General features: G+C 46.3%; 1 protein-coding gene across 1 annotated transcript in view; it reads right to left on the reverse strand.

Moving 5' to 3' along the window:
* Positions 1-11172, reverse strand: part of LOC121546746 (short transient receptor potential channel 7) — a 46859-nt gene extending 35687 nt beyond the window's left edge. Inside the window, exon 1 of the mRNA XM_041857988.1 lies at positions 10420-11172. Within this exon, the coding sequence (XP_041713922.1) occupies positions 10420-11172 (753 nt within the window). The remainder of the gene's footprint in view (positions 1-10419) is intronic.
* Between the last annotated feature and the right edge of the window lie 11190 nt (positions 11173-22362).

Below are 22362 nucleotides of genomic sequence, written 5' to 3' on the forward strand. Positions count from 1 at the left end.
CACGGGGAACCATACACACGACGGCGGGGGTGGTTGATTCCCTCCCCGTCCCTGTCCTAATTGGACGAGACTGCCCAGCCTTTTACCCACTCTGGAGAGAGTCTCAGGAGAGGATAACCCGAGTACCTCGGAAACGGAGAGGCAAGACTCATCCTGGGAAGGCTCCGGTGCAATCCTCCGAATTACTCACTCCCGCCCCGGGCTCGGATAGGGATGGCAGGTGCCCAGACCGACACAGAGACGGAGCTACAGAATCTGGACAAAGAACTGTCTGGTCTGAAGGGGACCGCTGAGAGGTATCGTTTGTTAAAGCAACAGTTAGACATGAAGACAGAAGAGTTAGATATCCTCCAGGCTAAACTCCAACAGAGCTCCTTCCATAAGCAACAGGAGGAGCTGGAGAGGCTGCGCAGGACCATCGAGGAGTGTGAGGAGACCCTGCGCAGTAGTAAGGAGGTCCAGAAGAAGGCAGAGGAGAAGTACAAGGTGTTGGAGAACAAGATGAAGAATGCGGAGGCAGAGAGAGAGAAGGAACTGAAAGCTGCTCAACAGAAGCTAAACTCTGCTAAAACCAAGGCTGATGCGTTCAGTAAGAAACTCAAGGAGAGACAACAGGAGGCTGAGTCCCTGGTCCTAGAGTTGGAGGAGTTGAAGAGAGAGCAGTCTGGCAAGCACCACGGCAATGCGGACGCCCTCTCCCGGCGTGATGCCTTCTTCGCTGCCTTTACCCCGACGAGGACGTCGGTCCCGAGGAGGGGGATGTGTGATGTCACGAGAGGCTGTGTCCTGGAGGGACGTTACATCCCCCTGAGATGGCTGCAAACCCAGACAGCTATGGCTCCATCTGCTGGTATGGTCGGGAACTCCAACCCTCTATGGCCAATCTTCCCACGCAGCTGAAACCAATCAGGAGCTGATGAGCTGAAGGTTTGTTGAAGGGAAGAGACACGGTCTCCAACCTGGGCTCTCTGGAGGACAAGAGTGCTGCACGTCCACTTCCATGAGGAATATAAGGATTTGGAGATACTTACCTTTGGGAAATACTCACCTTTGGATATATGCACCTGTGGAAATACGTGTGGGACATTTGGAAGGACGTTTTGCTGGGTTGGCCACTAGCTGCAACGTGGAATACAGTAAGACTGGGGAAAAGTTATTTGAGCGAGGGAGAGTTATGATTTTGGATGTGGAAGAGACATCCCTGAACTGTTAACCCTTAAAGAGCCACCAGAGAACAGAATTGTGTTATACTTTCGTTAGTTTCCCAAGACCTTTAATAAAATCCTTGTTTTGGTTGAACCTGGTCTCCTTGCACTACTTGAGCAATCCCGCTGAAAGCTGTGTAGCCTCTCGTGACGTCACAATATGCTTTCGGCTGAGAGGGGCGGGGTTTGTGTTATGTTTGGATCTATGTGCTGTACTTTCATCCCCAATAATACAGCACCTGATGGGTCAGTGACCAAGGCTCTTCAGGGACTCACCACGCTGGCGAACGAACTGGCTGAGAACTCCGGTATTGATAACTCACTAACCGGTTGGTTTGATAACATGTTTGGAAAATGGAAAGCTATTGTTGCAACTTTATTTGGCTGGAATGTTCATGCTGGTGTTATGTGAATGTTGCCTAATCCCGTGTGTGAGAGGTCTTGTGTTCAGGTCTCTGGAGAAAGCAGTGACCCAGCAGATGGTGAGGTATGGGTCCAACGCTACATGCCTGGTGGGGTTTTTCCTCTGACGTGTGTGTATAAAAAGATTGTACGACCATTTTGTTGCAGAGCGTTTCTCATGAATAAACAGGCTGACCATTGCAGAATTGGGTCTTTGTTTAATTTATTTAAACTAGAGATTTACAACCTTTGGGAATTATTCAAAGATTTAAGAAGTGTTTGACTTCAACCATTGAGATAACAAAATTCTCGTGACAGAGAGAGAGAGAGAGAGAGAGAGAGAGAGAGAGAGAGAGAGAGAGAGAGAGAGAGAGGGCAAGAATACACTCCTTCACCCTCTCTCATCTCTTTATTCACACTCCCTCATCTCTTTATTCACACTCCTTTACCCTCTCTCATCTCTTTATTCACACTCCTTCTCCCTCTCTCATCTTTTTATTCACACTCCTTCTCCCTCTCATCTCTTTATTCACACTCCTTCTCCCTCTCTCAAACCTTAATTTCTCTCCCTGCATCTCTTCCTTTCTCATTCTTCCTTTTCTATACATCCTTCATCCATTCACCCCTTCCATCTTCTCCAATCCTTCCATACTCCCTCCTCCATCACTGCTCCACTATAGCTCTTCAGGCCAGTGCCTGAGGCCCCTCAGATGCGGTTACACACACATTATCACTCAGTAACAAACAACAGACAAGCGCACGTGTAACACACAACCAGGAATCCTTCATTGTCTGTCATGTATTTGCACAAGAACATACCAAATCTGCCAACCCATCCCTCCTGGACCAGTCAAAGTGTTTTGTAGAGCCAAATGTCGACAGAGACTGAAGTGTAATTGTATATGCATAGCTGAGAACAGCTCAGTGATAACATGCTTTCCGGGAAAGTTTCCCTCAGCCCTTGCAGTTATAAGATGTCCCCGACGGGCTTCCTCTGCTACATAGTCACCACTTAATACCAAGCACATTAGTATTAGCTCCCTCTTCGTACCCTATCAGAACCCAAAATATATGCTTGTTTTACTCCAATGTTTGTAAACAAAGAAACTGTAAATAAACACTACATAGCCTGAAAATATGGTAAAAACTATCATTTTGATACCATGGATGGTCAATCCTTGCATCCATAGTTCAGAGAGAGAGAGAGATGGAGAGAGAGGAAGGGAGGGAGGGCAAGAATACAGTGAATTAGAAAGAGGCAGAGAAAAAGGGGAGAGATAAGGAGAGATTGAAGGAGAGGAGGATAGAGAAGAGGAGATGTGAGAAAGAAAAGGGGTTAAAGAGAGAGAGGAGAGTGGTAGAATGTTCCTGTGCAGCAAGTGATTGTATAATGACTTGATTAGGCAAGTTGTTGGAAGCTCCCCTCCGGGCACAGACATCAAGTCAATGTCTAATCCACGTTGGTTCAATGTAATTCCATTGAATTGATGTGAAAACAATGTCGATTCAACCAGTGTGTGCCCAATGGGTAAGGTGCAGCTCTGGAGACAATTTCACATAGCTTTCAGCTCTGACACCACATTCCTCCTCTCCTTGTCTCTCTCATCCCTTCATCTTTTTCCCTCTCTCATCTCTTTATTTACACTCCCTCTCTCATCTCTTTATTCACACTCCCTCTCTCATCTCTTTATTTACACTCCCTCTCTCATCTCTTTATTCACACTCCCTCTCTCATCTCTTTATTTACACTCCCTCTCTCATCTCTTTATTTACACTCCCTCTCTCATCTCTTTATTCACACTCCCTCTCTCATCTCTTTATTTATACTCCCTCTCTCATCTCTTTATTTACACTCCCTCTCATCTCTTTATTTACACTCCCTCTCTCATCTCTTTATTCACACTCCCTCTCTCATCTCATTATTTACACTCCCTCTCTCATCTCTTTATTTACACTCCCTCTCTCATCTCTTTATTCACACTCCCTCTCTCATCTCTTTATTTACACTCCCTCTCTCATCTCTTTATTCACACTCCCTCTCCCTCTCTCATCTCTTTATTCACACTCCCTCTCCCTCTCTCATCTCTTTATTCACACTTCCTCGCCCTCTCTCATCTCTTTATTCACACTCCTTCACCCTCTCTCATCTCTTTATTCACACTCCCTCTCCCTCTTTCATCTCTTTATTCATACTCCTTCACCCTCTCCCTCTCTCATCTCTTTATTCACACTCCCTCTCCCTCTCTCATCTCTTTATTCACACTCCCTCTCCCTCTCTCATCTCTTTATTCACACTCCTTTACCCTCTCTAATCTCTTTATTCACACTCCTTTACCCTCTCTCATCTCTTTATTCACACTCCTTCAACCTCTCTCATCTCTTTATTCACACTCCTTTACCCTCTCTCATCTCTTTATTCACACTCCTTCTCCCTCTCTCAAACCTTAATTTCTCTCCCTGCATCTCTTCCTTTCTCATTCTTCCTTTTCTATACATCCTTCATCCATTCACCCCTCCCGTCTTCTCCAATCCTACTACTGCTGATTGCCGCTGTAAGGAATTTTGGATTCCTTGAACATAACTATTTCCTTTGACTCAGGGATTGTCATTCTATAATGGAGTGATAGCCGTGTTTGAATACAGAACATTGTAATGAGGTTCTAGAAGGTCCGCGGACACATGGGAATTATTCCACCCTGCAGGCATTGTTCACATGCTGATGATACCACTGTCCTAATTGATGGAAATTCCACAGAGCCACACTATTGAGAGAGAGAGAGAGAGAGAGAGAGAGAGAGAGAGAGAGAGAGAGAGAGAGAGAGAGAGAGAGAGAGAGAGAGAGAGAGAGAGAGAGAGAGAGAGAGAGAGAGAGAGAGAGAGAGAGAGAGAGAGAGAGAGAGAGAGAGAGAGAGAGAGAGAGAGAGAGAGAGAGAGAGGGGGAGAGAGAGAGAGAGAGAAAGAGAGGGAAAGCAGAGAGAGAGAGAGAGAGGGGGGAAAGAGAGAGAGCGAGAGAGAGAGGGAGGGGGAGAGAGAGACAGAGCGGGGAGAGAGAGAGAGAGAGAGAGAGAGGGGGGAGCGACAGTGAGACAAAGAGGAAGAGGAGATGGTTTCATACATTCTGAAGTGACATTTTGCTATGTGCCAAAGAGAATGATTGATCACACACTCTAGGCCAATGGAATTGAGTGTCTTTAGGCTCTCAGGGGACTATAACAAAAAGGTAGGTGTCTGGAATGAATGAGCACACACACACACAGACACACACACACACAGACACACACTCTGGTATACATCATGAAAGAGGCAAAAAGGAGGGGGGGAAGAGAGATGGAAGGAGATGGAAAGAGATGGAAAATGCCGAAGTATATCGGGAGGAGAAATGGAAGAACTAGTGAGGCGGAAAGGGAGAGGAAGAGAGAGAGATGAAGAGAGAGATAGGTGAGGAGAGAGAGAGAGAGATGTGGAGAGAGAGAGGTGGCGAGGGGGATATGTCGTGACCCTGCTCTGCTGATTGTGACTCTGTGGTGCTTCCCTCTCCAGCTGATTAGACACAGGTGCTCCTCACCAGCCAATTTCACACCTCTGAGCAGTAGTGTGTGTGTGAGAGAGAGACAGAGAGAGAGAGAGAGAGAGAGAGAGAGAGTGAGAGAGAGAGAGAGAGAGAGAGAGAGAGAGAGAGAGAGAGAGAGAGAGATAGAGAGTGCATGTGTGTGTACATGTACAGTACTGCTTGAAACTATGTGAACCACTTGTGCAATTACAGATTTCTTCAGTTTTTACCATGAAATCTTCATTTAATCAGAACCAGTCTTTTTGATCTGACATAACAGGTTTATATTTACCAATACCATATATTGGTGTAGAGGAAATCATGTGTGTAGTAGAAAAACAAAATTAAAAAGGAATTAGTGCAGGTGCAAAAATAAGTGAACCCCAAGTTGCATTGGTTAAATCAAGTAGGTAAGTAGAATCAGGTGGGTAAATAATTAGCTACCAAATGAACCAATCAAAGGAGAGGTTGTTAGGAAAGAGTTTGGGCGGGACTCTGATAAATAGAGATAAGAAACCTGGTCAGTTTGGTGTTACCCATCCAGGTGAATGCAAAGCACACCATGCCGAGAGGAAAGGAGATCTCAGAGGACATCAGGACGAGGGTAGTGAGAGCACATCAGTCTGGGGAAGGCTATAAAATCATCTCAGAAAGATTTGAGCTCCATCAGTCCACTGGCAAATCATTTACAAATGGAGAGCATTTAACCTGACAGCAACTCGGCCTAGAAGTGGACGCCCTTCCAAAATATCCTCAAGAGCCACAATAATAATAATAAATCAGGTAAAAGCCAACCCAAACATAACATCTAGAGATTTGCAGACCTCAGGTAACTGTGCATGCTTCAACAATAAGAAGAACACTGAATGGACATGCCATTCATGGGAGGGTTGCTAGGAAGAAGCCTCTGCTGTCAAAAAAGAACCAAACTGCCCATCTTAACTTTGCCAGAGACCACCTGGACAAACCTGGAGGTTTCTGGAAGTCCATTCTCTGGACCGATGAGTCCAAAATTGACCTTTTTGGTCACAATCAACACCGCTATGTTTGGCAATAACCCAACCACCACCAAAAATAACCTTATCCCAACAGTCAAGCATGGTGGTGGGAATGTCATGATCTGGGGCTACTTTTCCTCCTCTGGACCTGGACGACTCCACATCATTAAGGGAACCATGAATTCTGAGGTATACCAGGAGATTCTTGAACAGAACGTCAGGCCATCAGTCAAGGAGCTAAAGCTGGCCCGAAAATGGGTCTTCCAACAAGACAACGACCCAAAGCATTCAAGCAAATCTACCAAAGAATGGCTCAGGAGAAAGAAGATTTGTGTTTTGGATTGGCCAAGTCAAAGTCCTGACCTAAATCCAATTGAGATGCTGTGGCAGGACCTGAAGCGGGCAGTTCATGCTAGACACCCCTCAAACCTCACTCAATTGGCTGAGTTCAGTAAGGAGGAGTGGGCAAAAATCCCTCAAAACAGATGTCAGAGACTGATTACTGACTATAGGAGACGTTTAGTCCAAGTTATCGCTGCTAATGGAGGTACCACAAGCTATTGACTGAAGGGGTTCACATATTTTTGCACACATCAAATCTGAGTTTCTGTTAAATAAACCACATTTGTTAAATAAACAATGAAAAAAAAAATGTTTTGTTTCCGTCATTTACTTGGAATGTCTTTATTACGAATTGAGGTTTAGATAAGGATTTATGTTTATTTGAATATTTTATAGCAAAATAATGACCTGCCCTGTAGGGTTCACATACTTTCAAGCAGCACTGTATAGGTGTGTGTGGTGTTACAGTACATCAAGGAGGCCTTTGGACTTCCTCTCTGTGGGTCAGTAAATTAGTCCATTGGCCCCCATAACAACTCTCAGATGTTAACTATAGTCTCTCCACCAATCAAACACACAAGATATACACTGAGTGTATAAACATTAAGAACACCTGTTCTTTCCATGACATAGACTGACCAGGTGAATCCAGGTGAAAGCTATGATGCCTTATTGATGTAACTTGTTAAATCCACTTCAATCAGTGTAGATGAAGGGGAGGAGACAGGTTAAAACATAATTTTTCCTAATATTGAGTTGCACCCCCTTTTGCCCTCAGAACAGCCTCAATTCGTCGGGGCATGGACTCTACAAGGTGTCAAAGGCGTTCCAAACGGATGCTGGCCCATGTATATGCTCCAATGCTTCCCACAGTTGTTTCAAGTTGGCTGGATGTCCTTTGGGTGGTGGACCATTCTTGATACACACGGGAAACTGTTGAGTGTGAAAAACCCAGCAGCGTTGCAGTTCTTGCCACAAACCGGTGCGCCTGGCACCTACTACCATACCCCGTTCAAAGCCACTTAATTATTTTGTCTTGCCCATTCACCCTCTGAATGGCACACATACACAATCCATGTTTCAATTGTCTCAAACCTTTAAAATGCGTATTTAACCTGTCTCCTCCCCTTCATCTACACTGATTGAAGTGGATTTAACAAGTGACATCTATAAGGGACCATAACTTTCACCTGGATTCACCTGGTCAGTCTATGTCATGGAAAGTCATGGTGTTCTTAATGTTTTGTGCACTCTGAGTATATGTCACCGCCTAACATTAAGAGCACACTGTGTGCTGTCCACATCACTTTAACCCACTGGTACAATACTACATGTGCCACCGTGTCAACATCACCCTGGGCAACAGGGCTAATCCTGCACTTAACCATGTAAACATTGCAGAGGGCAACTGCATTAAAATCACTGGTGGCAACAACAACACTGATAATGCCCACAGGGACTTTCTCCTATGGGATCAGTCCTTTCCTTGCTTAAAGATCAGTGGACAACATTAGGAAAGAGTGTTCGAGTACCGACTGCGTCTGAACCAGTCAGAACATATTTATTCTTACCTCAGAGAGAGGGGGGAGAGGGAGAGAGAGGGAAGAGATGAAAAGGGAGGGAGAGAGTAAGCGAGAGGGAGAAGTAGAAGGAGAGTGAAAGTTAGAGTTAGAGGGAGAGGGAGAGTTTGAGGGAGAGAGAGGGAGAGAGCGAGGGAGGGGGAGAGAGAGGGAGAGTTAGAGATAGAGAGAGGGAGAGAGCGAGGGAGGGGGAGAGAGAGGGAGAGTTAGAGGAGAGAGAGGGAGAGAGCGAGGGAGGGGGAGAGAGAGGGATAGTTAAAGATAGAGAGAGGAAGAGAGCGAGGGAGGGGGAGCGAGAGGGCGAGCTAGAGATAGAGAGAGGGAGAGAGTGAGGGAGGGGGAGAGAGAGGGAGAGTTAGAGATAGAGAGAGGGAGAGAGTGCGAGGGAGGGGAAGAGAGAGGGAGAGTTAGAGGAGAGAGACATGGAAGGTGATAATGAGTGTGTAATGAAAGAGATGGAGGGTAATAGAACTAAGCCCCCCCGGTCACTACTTCTCATTTCCACATCTAGGAAGCAGACAGACAGACAGACAGACAGACAGACAGACAGACAGACAGACAGACAGACAGACAGACACCTGAGCAGACACAGCTGCCGTCATAGCAAATACCCACGCACCCTTCTGGACTACACCCTTCTACTCACTTTTCCTTTGCCCCATAAATGCCCAAATGTTCCCCTCTGCCTCCCTTCCTTCCCAGAGCTCCCGGGCTTCAATCTTGTTCCTGTCGTTGTTGCTGTCTATCCCACACCGCAGCATGAAACTTCTATTTTCAACACACAGACCCAGTTGTGTGCCGTTAACACGTTAACGTGTGTATTAGTGTATGTGTGTATATTCAGTAGTATGGGTGTATAGCTTATGATTGTTAGACTGTGTGTGTATGTTTGTTTGTGTGTGTGCGTGTGCACACGTGTAGGACTAGTGAGGCAGCAAAGTACAGAGAGCAGCCTCAGTCCTGAGCCAAAGCTGCTAAGACTCCTAGCAGAGACAGATCAAACATTATAGCAGATGAAGGAGCAGCAAATCCTCACTGGCAAAAAAATCTCTCTCTCTCTCTCTCTCTCTCTCTCTCTCTCTCTCTCTCTCTCTCTCTCTCTCTCTCTCTCTCTCTCTCTCTCTCTCTCTCTCTCTCTCTCTCTCTCTCTCTCTCTCTCTCCTGAGGCTTTGTTGGGTTGGTAGTGGTTAGTGAACTGAGCCTCAGGACCTCAGGGGACTCTTTTCTATGGTCACCTTTGGGCAATTGAGGGCTTTGTAATGGTAGGAGTGGGGGTAACTTGTTTTTAAATGATCATACAATTTGGTGGCTATTTTTTGGATATTAATCAGAAGAGGGAATTGGCCTAATTCTGCATGCTTTCTCTCACTCTCTTTCTATCTGTCTCTCTCTCTCTCTTTCTCTCTGTCTCTCTCTCTTTCTCTGTCTCTCTCTCTTTCTCGGTCTCTCTCTCTTTCTCGGTCTCTCTCTCTCGGTCTCGGTGTGTGTGTGTGTGCTCTGTCTATGTTATGTGCTCCATCATCTCTCACCTTAAACTCAGTCTCTATGTTAGCCAGTCTGGCTAGTTAAACTCACCTTCAACTCAGTCTCTATGTTAGCCAGTCTGGCTAGTTAAACTCACCTTCAACTCAGTCTCTATGTTAGCCAGTCTGGCTAGTTAAACTCACCTTAAACTCAGTCTCTATGTTAACCAGTCTGGCCAGTTAAGCTCACCTTAAATTCAGTATATATAGGTAACTGCCAAAATAATGAAAACACTTGAGTAAATTAGGGATACAAAGTGTATTGAAAGCAGGTTCTTCTACACAGGTGTGATTTCTGAGTTAATTAAGCAATTAACATCCCATCATGCTTTGAGTCATGTATAAAAATGTTGGGCAGGCCATTATTTTGGCTACCACGGCTATGACTCCATAGGAAGACAATGCCGCCATCCACAGAGCACGAGTGATCACTGAATGGTTTGATGAGCATGAAAACGATGTAAACCACATGCCATGGCCCTCTCAGTCACCAGATTTCAACCCAAATGAACACTTATGGGAGATTCTGGAGCGTAATCTGAGACAGCGTTTTCCACCACCATCAACAAAACACCATTTGATGCAATTTCTCATAGAAGAATGGTGTCACATCCCTCCAATAGAGTTCCAGACACTTGTAGAATGTATGCTAAGGTGCATTGAAGCTGTTCTGGCTCGTGGTGGCCCAACACACTATTAAGACACTTTATGTTTGTGTTTCCTTTATTTTGGCACTTACCTGTATGTTAGCCAGTCTGGACAGTTAAACTCACCTTCAACTCAGTCTCTATGTTAGCCAGTCTGGACAGTTAAACTCACCTTAAACTCAGTCTCTATGTTAGCCAGTCTGGCCAGTTCGTTGCTGAGCTCCAGGGCGATGAGGACAGGGTCTTCACTGCTCAGGGACAGGTAGGCAGCACTGGCCAACCCTTTATAAGCATTCATCCTGGAGCGGGAGTGGCTGAATGAGTCTCTCTTCTGCTTCTCTGCACACTCATTGCACTTACAGAAGTAGTCATGAGGCCTCTCGATGCGAGCCCCCTTGGTGAGCAGGATATGTACAATCTCATATTCCTGACAGTGTGCTGCTAGGATGACAGGGGTGACGTCATGGGAAAAGCGTGTACCGTCTTCATCGTAAGCGTAGAAATCGTCATCCCGTAGCTCCTGTTCGAGGGGACTCTGGGTGAGCCGCAGCCCTTGGCTGAACGCCGGGTTCCCCAATATGGCTTCCACGATACGCACATACCCTTTAGAGATAGCCAATAAGAGCCCGTCGCCCACTCTGGCTAGCCCATCCATCTTTAGCAACAGCTCAGTCACTTCCAGGTGTTCATTTCCAACTGCCAGCTGCAATGCATTCTGGCCCATGTAGTCCACACAGTTGAAATTCAGGGTCTTGGACTCCTCCAGCATCTTGCGGACCACGGGGATGTTGCCGTACTCGGCAGCATCAAGGAAACCTTCTTCCTCGGGCGTCAGGGCCGAGCCGCGCTCATTAAACATGTAGGCTGGGCCTCGCACAGCCTGACGACGCCCCTTCTCCCGCAGCGTGGTGTGTCTCCGGTGCATGGCTTCCACTCTAGAAGAGGGGGGAGAGGGAGGGAGACAGGGAGAGAGAAAAGGTTAAGCAAGGGTTAAACCACTGTAAAATGACACACACACACACACACTCAAATAATGCTGCACTGAATCACACAATCCCAAATACTGTATGCCAACTAACTGTCTTTTGCACCACCAGTTAATGTTTTTTCCATAACTGTGTATCTGCCCTGAGCTGTAAACTGACACAATGTTAGCCTCCCAGAGGAACTGACTGGGTCAATCTAAATCTCTTTAATCAATACTGTGTGCGGCAGGCCCCTCGGACAAAACCTCCATTATCGCTGTGGTTACCTCAAAAACACACTGTTCAGTGCCTCAATTCACATTTTAGACACAAAGAGCAGGGGCAATTCCCACCCTAAAGCTGAAGCACAACACTCAGTACTCAACTACTCTCTGTCGGGATGAAAATCTACAGACACATTCATTTTCAAATGAATGGAAAAGAGAAACAATAAGAGATGTAGAAAAGAGGTAGGGGTAAGGAGCCAGAGAGAGGGAGGCTGATGGAGCAAGGGAAAGAGAGTGATAGGAGGGAGTAGAGGTGGTAAAGTTTTTGCAGTGAACAGGATGAAATGTACAACAACTACATACAATATGCTATCAACAACTAGGGTAACAGGCTTACTCTTTTAGCATTTTGTCCTAGGATTTAAAACTTTGTTTGAGAAATAGAGGTGGTTACAAAACACAGTCCACTAACCCTAAGAGTAGATGTCTGCATCCGCGCGGAATAACCATTTTATTCTTATTTTAATTGCAGTTTTATTAATCGAAATCCGTCTGATTAAGCTAGAGACTTCCTGTTTTTTTCAAGGGCTGCCTCTCAATCCACTGCATCCGCCAATATCGGCCTTCCGCATCTGTGGTGGAAGGTGGCTGAGGTACAGCACTGTCTGTCAGACCGGGAGTAATCCTGAAAACCGGTTTTCTCACAAAAACGTTTGGAAAGTCTGAATGGTTTGAGCTACAAACTAATATGATCCCACTATGGAAAGTCAAGACTCTCACGAACAAGAATGTATGAAAATGTATAGACTTCAATGGGCTTTTTTGGAACCAGGGTTTGGAACCATGATGCTTTCCTATATCTCTCAGATGCATTTCAGACACCTCAAACCATACTTCCTTTTGATTTATTTTTGGACTATCTTTTTTTGCCATGTATGAATGTATTATTCAATGCGTTTCTATGGGGCTAATAACAGTAAGGACAAATTCAATGTTTCATCAGATAATTTATTGTTTATTTTTTGGGTTACCTACAGGGGTCCTAAAACTCTAAATCAAACAGCAAAATGGTCCATCTTATGGCCATATTAAAACAATTCCATATGTTAGCTAAGTATATATCGCCATCTACAGGCTTAGATTCTTAGGGGCTAAACAAAGCCATCTGTCACACCCTGATCTGTTTCACCTGTCTTTGTGATTGTCTCCACCCCCCTCCAGGTGTCGCCCATCTTCCCCATTATCCCCAATGTATTCATACCTGTGTTCTCTGTTTGTCTGTTGCCAGTTCATTTTGTTTCATCAAGCCTACCAGCAGTTTTCCCCTTGCGCTGTCACGTCTCCTCCCGTTGCTCCCCACCGGCGCTCTGATTCGCCTTCTGAGCCACCGGTCTGAGCGCACCACCTCGGCAAACACAGGAATGGAAACCCAACGCACCCTAATCACCTCCAGCGCACCTGCACCTCATCATCTCATCACCACCACTATATAGCCCTGGACTGTTAGTTCATTGTTGTGTGTAATTGTTAGCGTTGTGTCGTTTACACGCTCCTTGTTATTCTCGTTCTTATTGTTAAGTAAACCTTTACCTTGTTAATTCCTGCGTCTGCATCCTGCCTCTTCGTATACTCAGTACTCGTCACAGAATTACACACCACTCACGAAAATGGATGCAGCAGGAGTTTCCCAGTGCCTCGACCAGCACCAGCAGCAGCTTGCCCAGTTGAACGCTGCCATGCAGGAAGTGCTCCAAACTCTGCATAATCTGCCCAGCGCTCCGGTTCCACCACAGGGAGCGGCGAGTGCACCCAATCCACCTGTTCCCGTGCTATCACCCACTTCTGAGGAAACCCTCGCCCTACCGGAGCGCAATGACGGTAAAACTACTAAATGTAGCGGCTTCCTGCTACAGGTTTCACTTTATCTGGCGCGTCAGCCTGGGGAATATCCATCTGACCAAGCCAGGATAGCGCTGGGGATTTCGTAACTTAAAGGAAAGGCGCTGGATTGGGCCACGGCAGTCTGGGAAGGAGGTGAGGCCGTGGTGCTTCCCTACTCCACCTTCCTCGCTCGGTTCAGGGCGGTGTTTGATCATCCCATGGAGGGAAAGGACGGGGGTGAGCGTCTCATCCAGCTACAACAGGGAGAGGGGCCCGCGTCCGAGTACGCTCTGAGCTTTCGCACGGTGGCGGCGTCTTCCGGCTGGAATGAGCGTGTTCTGCACACGGCCTTCAGGAGAGGCTTACGGGAGGACATCAAGATGGAACTCGCATGTCGGGACGACGAGATAGACCTTGATACCCTCATTGCCATGTCCATCCGTCTTGACGACATGTTGAGAGACAGACGGCGTTCCCAACATCTCCCGGAGCCTCGACACTCACCCCATCTGAGCTACGGAAGCCACCCTGCCTCCGAGTCCTCACCCACAGAGGTGGGCAGCACCCCCTACACCACCACGGACCACAGATCTCCTGGCGGCTCCCAATCTAGGCAGTATGACTCCCATAGCCGCTCCGTGAGTGTTGTCCTATCAAAAAACCATTGTTTTTAGTTCCCATAACGGTGACTGGTTATTCCTTCTCTTCCATTTCCACTGCAATGATAGATTCCGGATCAGTGGGGAACCTTATAGATAGGGAGCTGGTCTCTGAATGTGGGTTGCCCACCGTGCCACTGCCTTCTCCGCTACACGTCACCTCGCTGGACAATAAACCACTTGGATCAGGCACCATTATGCATGTCACTTTCTCCATCACCATCACCATTCCCACACTACCGGAGCACCACGAGGAGCTGTCATTCCACATCGTCACGTCACCCCTTCACCGGATCGTCTTGGGATTGCCCTGGTTCAGACGACACAAGGCCACCATCAATTGGATCACCAAGAGGAAGACCTGCCTGCCTGCTGTTGGTTTGTTGTTCCACGTCAGTGGAGAGTCCGGAGTCCGCCCTCCAGCCCAACATTCCACGTGAGTATGCAGATCTCTCCGATGTCTTCTCTTCATCAAAGGCTACATGTCTCCCTCCTCACACAGGCCCTGGGAGTGCGCCATTGACCTGCTGGAGGGACAACACCCCCGAAGAGTCGCGTTTACCCCCTTTCCATGGTGGAGACTGAGGCCATGGAGAAGTATGTGGCGGAGACCCTGAAACAGGTTCATCAGACGCTCTACCTCTCCTGCCTCCGTCAACTTCTTCTTCGTGGTCAAAAAAGACGGAGGACTGAGGCCTTGCATTGATTACAGTGGGCTGAATGTAGTCACCACCAAGTACCAGTACCCCCTCCCTCTGGTTCCGTCGGCCATCGAGCAGCTACGAGGTGCCCGGTACATTACCAAGTTGGACATGAGGAGTGCCTACAACCTGATCCGAATCCGGGAAGGAGACGAGTGGAAGACGGCATTCAGCACTACCTCAGGCCACTATGAATACTGCGTCATGCCCTACAGCCTCGCCAATGCACCTTCTGTGTTCCAGTCCTTCGTCAATGACGTGTTCTGAGACATGCTGAGTAGACAGGTGGTGGTGTACATCAACGATATCCTGATCTACTTAGCTACGTTCGAGGAGCACGTCAGGGACATCAGAGCTGTCCTACTCTGCCTCCGCGAACACAGCTTGTTGGTGAAGGGGGAGAAATGTGAAATCCACCAACATGCCATCTCCTTCCTGGGATACAGGATCAGTCCTCAGGGGGTGTTCATGGAAAGAGCGAAGACGGACGTCGTCAGGTCATGGCCAGTCCCCACCACCATCAAGGGCCTACAGAGCTTCCTGGGCTTTGCCAATTTCTACCGGCGTTTCATCAGGTCTTTCAGCTCCATAGCCACCCCGCTCACCTCTCTCCTTAAGGGTGGGCCTCAGAAGCTGGCCTGGAACCCTGAGGCTGACGCTGCCTTCAAGAGGCTGAAGGAGAGGTTCACCACAGCGCCCATCCTAAAACACGCAGATCCATCTTGTCCTTTCATCCTGGAGGTGGACGCATCGGAGGAGGGCGTGGGTGCGGTCCTCTCCCAGCGGTACGGTAAGCCAGAGAACATGTATCCCTGTGCCTTTTTCTCTAAAAAGCTTACCCCAGCAGAGAGGAACTATGGAGTTGGAGACATGGAGCTGTTGGCGGAGGTCCTCGCTCTGGAGGAATGGAGACACTGGCTGGAGGGTGCAGTCCATCCATTCCGGATTCTTACTGACCACCAGAATTTGGAGCACATACGGGCAGTGAAACGGATGAACTCTTGTCAAGACAGGGGGGCCCAATTTCTTACTCGCTTTCAATTAATTCTGTCCTACCACCCAGGATCCCAGAATGTGATGCACTCTCCAGGATGCACCATACCGGAGAGAGGAAAGATCTGGGGGGTCCTATCCTGCCCCCGTATCTCATCGTTGCACCTGTCGTTTGGGATGTGGACAAAGACATCCGCCTGGCGGCTCAGGAGGACCCAGCGCCTACCAACGCCCCTCTGGGGTGCGTGTATGTACCCACCAGTGTCCGTGACTGCCTGCTAATCTGGGCGCACACCACCCTTACGGCAGGGCACTCCGGTATTACGCGCACCCTGCATTCTCTTGCACAAAAATACTGTGGCCCACCTTGGCTTCTGATGTCTTTCGCTATGTCAACTCCTGTTCTATATGTGCCCAAACGAAGACACCTCGGAACGCCCCGGCAGGCAAACTAGTTCCTCTACCAGTGCCTCAGCGACCTTGGTCACACCTGTCCATAGACTTTGTCACCGACCTCCCACGTTCTGACGGCTTCATCACAGTCATGGTGGTCATAGATCGGTTCTCAAAATCATGCTGTTTTTTGCCACTAACTGGTCTTCCTTCTGCTCTCCAGGTCACTGAGGTCCTGTTCCAACAAGTATTCCGGCACTATGGACTTCCGGAGGACATCGTCTTGGACCGTGGCCCCCAATTCACCTCCCGAGTGTGGAAAGCTTTCCTGGAGAAGATCGGGGTCATGGCCAGCCTCACTTCCGGGTATAGGCCTCAGTCAAATGGGCAGGTGGAGTGCATGAACCAGGAGCTGGAGAGGTTTCTTTGTTGCCACTGTCAGGAACGGCAGGGTGAGTGGGTGAGGTTTCTTCCCTTGGCAGAATATGCCCAGAACTCCCTTGTTCACTCCTTCACTGGGCTCACTCCCTTCCAATGCGTCCTGGGGTACCAGCCGGCCCTGGCCCATTGGACACCCAGCCAGACCGATGCGCCCGCTGTCGACTAGTGGTTCCGCAGGGCCGGACAGGTCTGGGACGCCGCCCATGTCCGTCTCCAGAGGCCATTCGTCGGCAGAAGGACCTAGCTGACCGCCACCGCAGTGAGGTTCCCGTATTCCAGCCTGGTGATTGCGTCTGCATCTCATCATCTCATCACCACCACTATATAGCCCTGGACTGTTCGTTCATTGTTGTGTGTAATTGTTAGCGTTGTGTCGTTTACTCACTCTTTGTTATTCTCTTTCTTATTGTTAAGTAAACCTTTACCTTGTTAATTCCTGCGTCCTGCCTCTTCGTATACTCAGTATTTGTCACATGCGCCTGTCTTTTTCAAGTTCCTGTTTTCTAGTTTTCCCAGTTTTTACCATTCTGCCTGCCCTGAGGCTGCCTGCCATTCTGTACCTTGTCACACCACCCTGGATTATTGATCTCAGCCTGCCTGACCCTGAGACTGCCTGCCGTTCTGTACCTTTTGGACTCTGATCAAGATTACTGACCTCTGCCTGCCCTTGACCTGTCATTTGCCTGCCCCCTGTTTTTGTAATACATTTTGTTACTTCGACACTGTCTGCATCTGGGTCTTCTCCTGAAACGTGATACAATCACAGGATCAAACAGAGGAGTGTAGGGAGAACTGGGGAACAGGTGAAAATGATAACCTATTCACGCAGGGAACGTTCCCCAGGGGCATCAAAGGATGTGCGACTGAGAAGATGAAGATTGCTCACTCATGCAAAGCTATGTGTCTGTGTGTAAGTGTTTTGGGACTCTTTTTAAAATTTAATTTTGTCTAATCTTAGTCATTTTGACTAAAATATCATTAAGTCTTAGTCACAGTTTTGTCATTTGAATAATTATTTAGTTTTGGGACATTTTAGTTACATCACATTTCTGCTGCATCATTAACCTATACATTTACATTTTAGTCATTTAGCAGACGCTCTTATCCAGAGCGACTTACAGTTAGTGAGTGCATACATTTTCATACTGGCCCCCCGTGGGAAACGAACCCACAACCCTGGCGTTGCAAGTGCCATGCTCTACCAACTGAGCTACACGAGGCCCTGTATGAAAATGTTAAGTAAACATAAATCACTGACTTCCATGTGCACAAACATACATAACCTTGTCCTACCAACATGTTTTTCTGCATAACATCCAATTCTCTTCCCAACAGCAGAGATGGCTAGCTGATGAGGCAACATGACTGAACAAGGTGTAGCCTTAACAAATGGTTAACGGTCCGGTCCGCAAGTAGCCTAGTTTTAGAACGGCCCGCGATATTCTTTATGAATGTAAAATGGGACCCGCCAATGCACGATAGAAATAAAAATATATAGTGCAGGTATTATGGGTCATATCTTTTGAACTGTAATGGCTATTATCAAGCCATTTTCTCTTAGGAAAAGAGGGAGACTAGCTTAGTACGTTGGCTACAGGACCTGGCTATGAAATGTAGTGGGGAAAGTGCGAGGGTTGAGTGAGACTACAAATTCTAAAACGTTTCTATGCTCAAGGGAGAGAAAAACCTAGCTAGACTGTTGTTTTACTATTAAACTTAATGATGCTATTGTTTTAAATGTTCCTAAAGCAGCTTGTATTTCTTAACCAGACAAACAGTATATGATTAATAGGCTGGGGGTGACAAGTTAGCTATGGTGTGTATAATCGGAGGCGGAGCCGGAACAGAAGCGGAGCCTGTCTGCCGGTCTGCTCACACTCATCGCTTGCTCGCCTGCAGCTCCTGCGCTGGTTGTGTTTGCCAGGTGTGGCGCGCCCTTCACGCTGCTGAACAGAACTACACTGCACATCTGTGCCGCTAATTGTACTTATCACTGAAAAGCTTTCAATCAACTACAAAAAAAAAAACTTTTGTCCTGTCCAGTTAGTACTCAGATTTTAGTCACAGAGATAATTTAGTCTTGTTTTAGTCAATTGAAATAAAAAATCATTTTCGTTTAGTTATAGTTTTTTTCTGGGTCTATTTAGTCTTGTAAATTGCAACTGAAAAATAGGTTTTTGATGAATATTAGAGTCTCTGTTTTTGTTGTTGAAATTAACAATGGTCTGTGTTTGTGCCTGTTTATTGTGTTTGTGTGTGATTATATGGTACAAAGCACACAGGTTATGGGTGTTGACTTAAACTTACAGTCGATCAGAGCTGTGTGTGGTAGGCTGGAAATCAATGGAATAGAGGCAAAAGAGAAAACCGAGCAAAAGCCCTTATGATAATACACAATCCTAGTGAGCTTCAGAACAATATCAACAATGCAAACACCATATAATTATAATTGATAGAACTGACATTCTCATTCAAATCAATGCTCCATTCTAATTATATGGCTAACACTGCCCCTGCTCAGTCGACGTCCGTCCAGGTAAGCAGGACGTCAGGTATTACTTCAAAACCGGCTACTAGGGGCAACGATGAGCATTATTACCAACAAGTAGGCTTAGGGTTTGCTAGGGTGTTGTGGACGGGGATGGAGGATGGACATAAACCGCGAGCTCCGGCTCAGAGGGTCGCGTGTTTAATCCCAGTGCTTGGTACTTGTTTTACATGTTTTTGTTTTAACCCTTAACTCTTACCTTAACCATTCAGAATTAATGTCTAACCTTAACCAATGAATTGTTTTTGTTTTAACCCTATCCCAAACCTTAACTCTTACCTTAACCATTCAGAATTAATGTCTAACCTTAACCAATGAATTGTTTTTGTTTGAACCCTATCCTAAACCTTAAATGCCTAAAGTCAACCATTGATTCTGCAGTGAGACTGTGAAACTTGTTGCAGAGGGAGTGAATGAGAAAGCTCTGAAGAAGGTCGATGGGAGATGCCCTGATTGTTTAAAAAAAAAAGTATTCCTAGTCCACTCTGCTGTGGTGGTTCTCACACACACACAAACACACACACACACACACACACACACACACACACACACACACACACACACACACACCTATTTTGGGGCAGAATAATTAAACTGCCAGCAGCTACCATGGCTGATGGGCTGTGAGAGCCACTTAGATCAGTAAACACTGTGTGTGTTTTCATGCTTGTTATGTCCCAAAGCTCAGGGTGGAACAGAGAAACCATTAACGCCACATCCAGCAGCCCCACTGAGACTTTATAGTCCCACAAACACACACACACACCTAAAATTGATTTCCATTCAAAATCCTATTTTCCCTAACCCCTAACCCTAACTCTTAACCCTTAACCTCTAACCCTAATTCTAACCCTAACCCTAACCCAAATTGTAACCCTAAACCTAACCCCTAAGATTAAAATAGCCTCTGTCCTTGTCGGGACATTGGAAATGTCCAGTACAGAGGATTTTCCTTGTTTTACTATCCTAGTGGGGACTTTTGGGGATTTCCAATGCTTCCCTGTAACATTTTCAAGTAGGATCCCTGAGATGACTAATAAAGAAATGATGGACAGTCATTTTCAGTGATCTATATAACCCCTTCTGTAGTTTTCTGATCATATTGGAACTCCCTGTTATATGTTGCTCTGGTTGTCTTTGTCTAATAACATCTGTAAATATTTTAAATAGACGCTCAAAAACCTTATTTTTATGTTGTTCAAGCTCCAAATAGCATATATTTTCATATGGAATTACTTGTAAACGTTTTATTAGTTCCAATAGGCCTCCAGTGTTGTTGGGTGGTTGCTTGGACAGTCGCTGAGGCTGTATTTGTCTGTTATTGTTGAAAACACTTTATTTCATATGCAGCAGGTTTAGCTACTTAGCTAGCTAGCATTGCTAACGTTAGCACCAAAGATAAAGGCTGAGAGACTAGGATTCTTTAATGATTTGCCTGTACATTTCATAATAAATGTTGTGTTCTTCTAGCAGGCCTACACATTGTTTGGACTGTTATTTAAGACAGTCTCTAAAATGAAACTCAGCTGTAATTGTTGTAAACACTATTATTTTGGATGTAGCAGTTGAGCTAGCTAGCATGCTAACTAAATACAGTAATTCTGTGTTATGGTTATCGTAGCTAGTAAGCATCTAAATTCATTTTTTGTTTGTTTGTGGATTGCAGTTGATTTGTGACAATGACATGAACATAACTTATGACATGTTATTTGGATTGTTGTTTAAGACAGTTGCTAAGATGAAACTCGGCTGTTATTGTAGCATGCAATCATTATAATACATTTACAACCCAAAAGTAATGTGAAATGCACTCATAACTTATGACATGAATAAAAATATAAACGCAACATGCAACAATTTCAAAGGTTTTACTGAGTTACAGTTCATATAAGGAAATATGTTAATTAAAATAAATGTGTTATGCCCTAATCTATGGATTTCACATGACTGGGAATAGAGATATACATTTGTTGGCCACAGATACCTTTATTACTTAGAGGCGTGGCTCAGAAAACCAGTCAGTATCTGGTGACCACCATTTGCCTCATGCAGTGCGACATATCTCCTTCGCATAGAGTTGATGAGGCTGTTGATTGTGGCCTGTGGAATGTTGTCCCACTCCTCTTCAATGGCTGTGCGATGTTGCTGGATACTGTCGTCCACGTAGACCCAGAGCATCCCAAACATGCTCAATGAGTGACATGTCTGGTGATTATGCAGGCCATGGAAGAACTGGGACATTTTCAGCTTCCAGGAATTGTGTACAGATCCTTGTGACATGCGGCCGTGCATTATCATACTGAAACATGAGGTGAGGGCGGCGGATGAATGGCACGACAATGGGCCTCAGGGTCTCGTTACGATATCGCTGTGCATTCAAATTGCCATCAATAAAATGCAATTGTGTTCATTGTCCGTAGCTTATGCCTGCCCATACCATAACTCCACCGCCACCATGGGTCACTCTGTTCACAGTTGAAACCGGGATTCATCCGTGAAGAGCACACTTCTCCAGCGTGCCAGTGGCCATCGAAGGTGAGCATTTGCCCACTTAAGTCGGTTACGACGCCAAACTGCAGTCAGGTCAAGATCCTGGTGAGGACGACGAGCATGCAGGTGAGCTTCCCTGAGATGGTTTCTGACACTTTATGCAGAAATTCTTCGGTTGTGCAAACCCACAGTTTCATCAGCTGGATGGCCTCAGATGAACCTGCTGGCGAAGAAGCCGGATGTGGAGGTCCTGGGCTGGCGTGGTTACACGTGGTGTGCGGTTGTGAGGCCGGTTGGACGCACTGGCAAATTCTCTAAAACGACGTTGAAGGTGGCTTATGGTAGAGAAATTAACATTCAATTTTCTGGCAACAGCTCTGGTGGACATTCCTGCTGTCAGCATGGCAATTGCACTCTCCCTCAACTTGAGACATCTGTGGCATTGTGTTGTGTGACAAAACTGCACATTTTAGAATGGCCTTTCATTGTCCCCAGCACAAGGTGCACCTGTGTAACGATAATGCTGTTTAATCAGCTTCTTGATATGCCACACCTGTCAGGTGGATGGATTATCTTGGCAAAGGAGAAATGCTCACTAACAGGGATGTAAACACATTTGTGCACAAAATTTGAGAGACATTTTTTTGAGAAAAATAAGCTGAAACATGGGAACCAACACTTTACATGTTGTGTTTATATTTTTGTTCAGTGTATTTAGACTAAGCTTCGTCCGGGCTTGATAGTCAGCTCGCTAAGCTAACTGCAGGCTAACTAGGCGGTGCATTGCGTCATGGTAGATGAAATGCACCCTGGGAAT

Source organism: Coregonus clupeaformis, chromosome 3 (assembly GCF_020615455.1).
Source record: "Coregonus clupeaformis isolate EN_2021a chromosome 3, ASM2061545v1, whole genome shotgun sequence".
Taxonomy (NCBI): domain Eukaryota; kingdom Metazoa; phylum Chordata; class Actinopteri; order Salmoniformes; family Salmonidae; genus Coregonus; species Coregonus clupeaformis.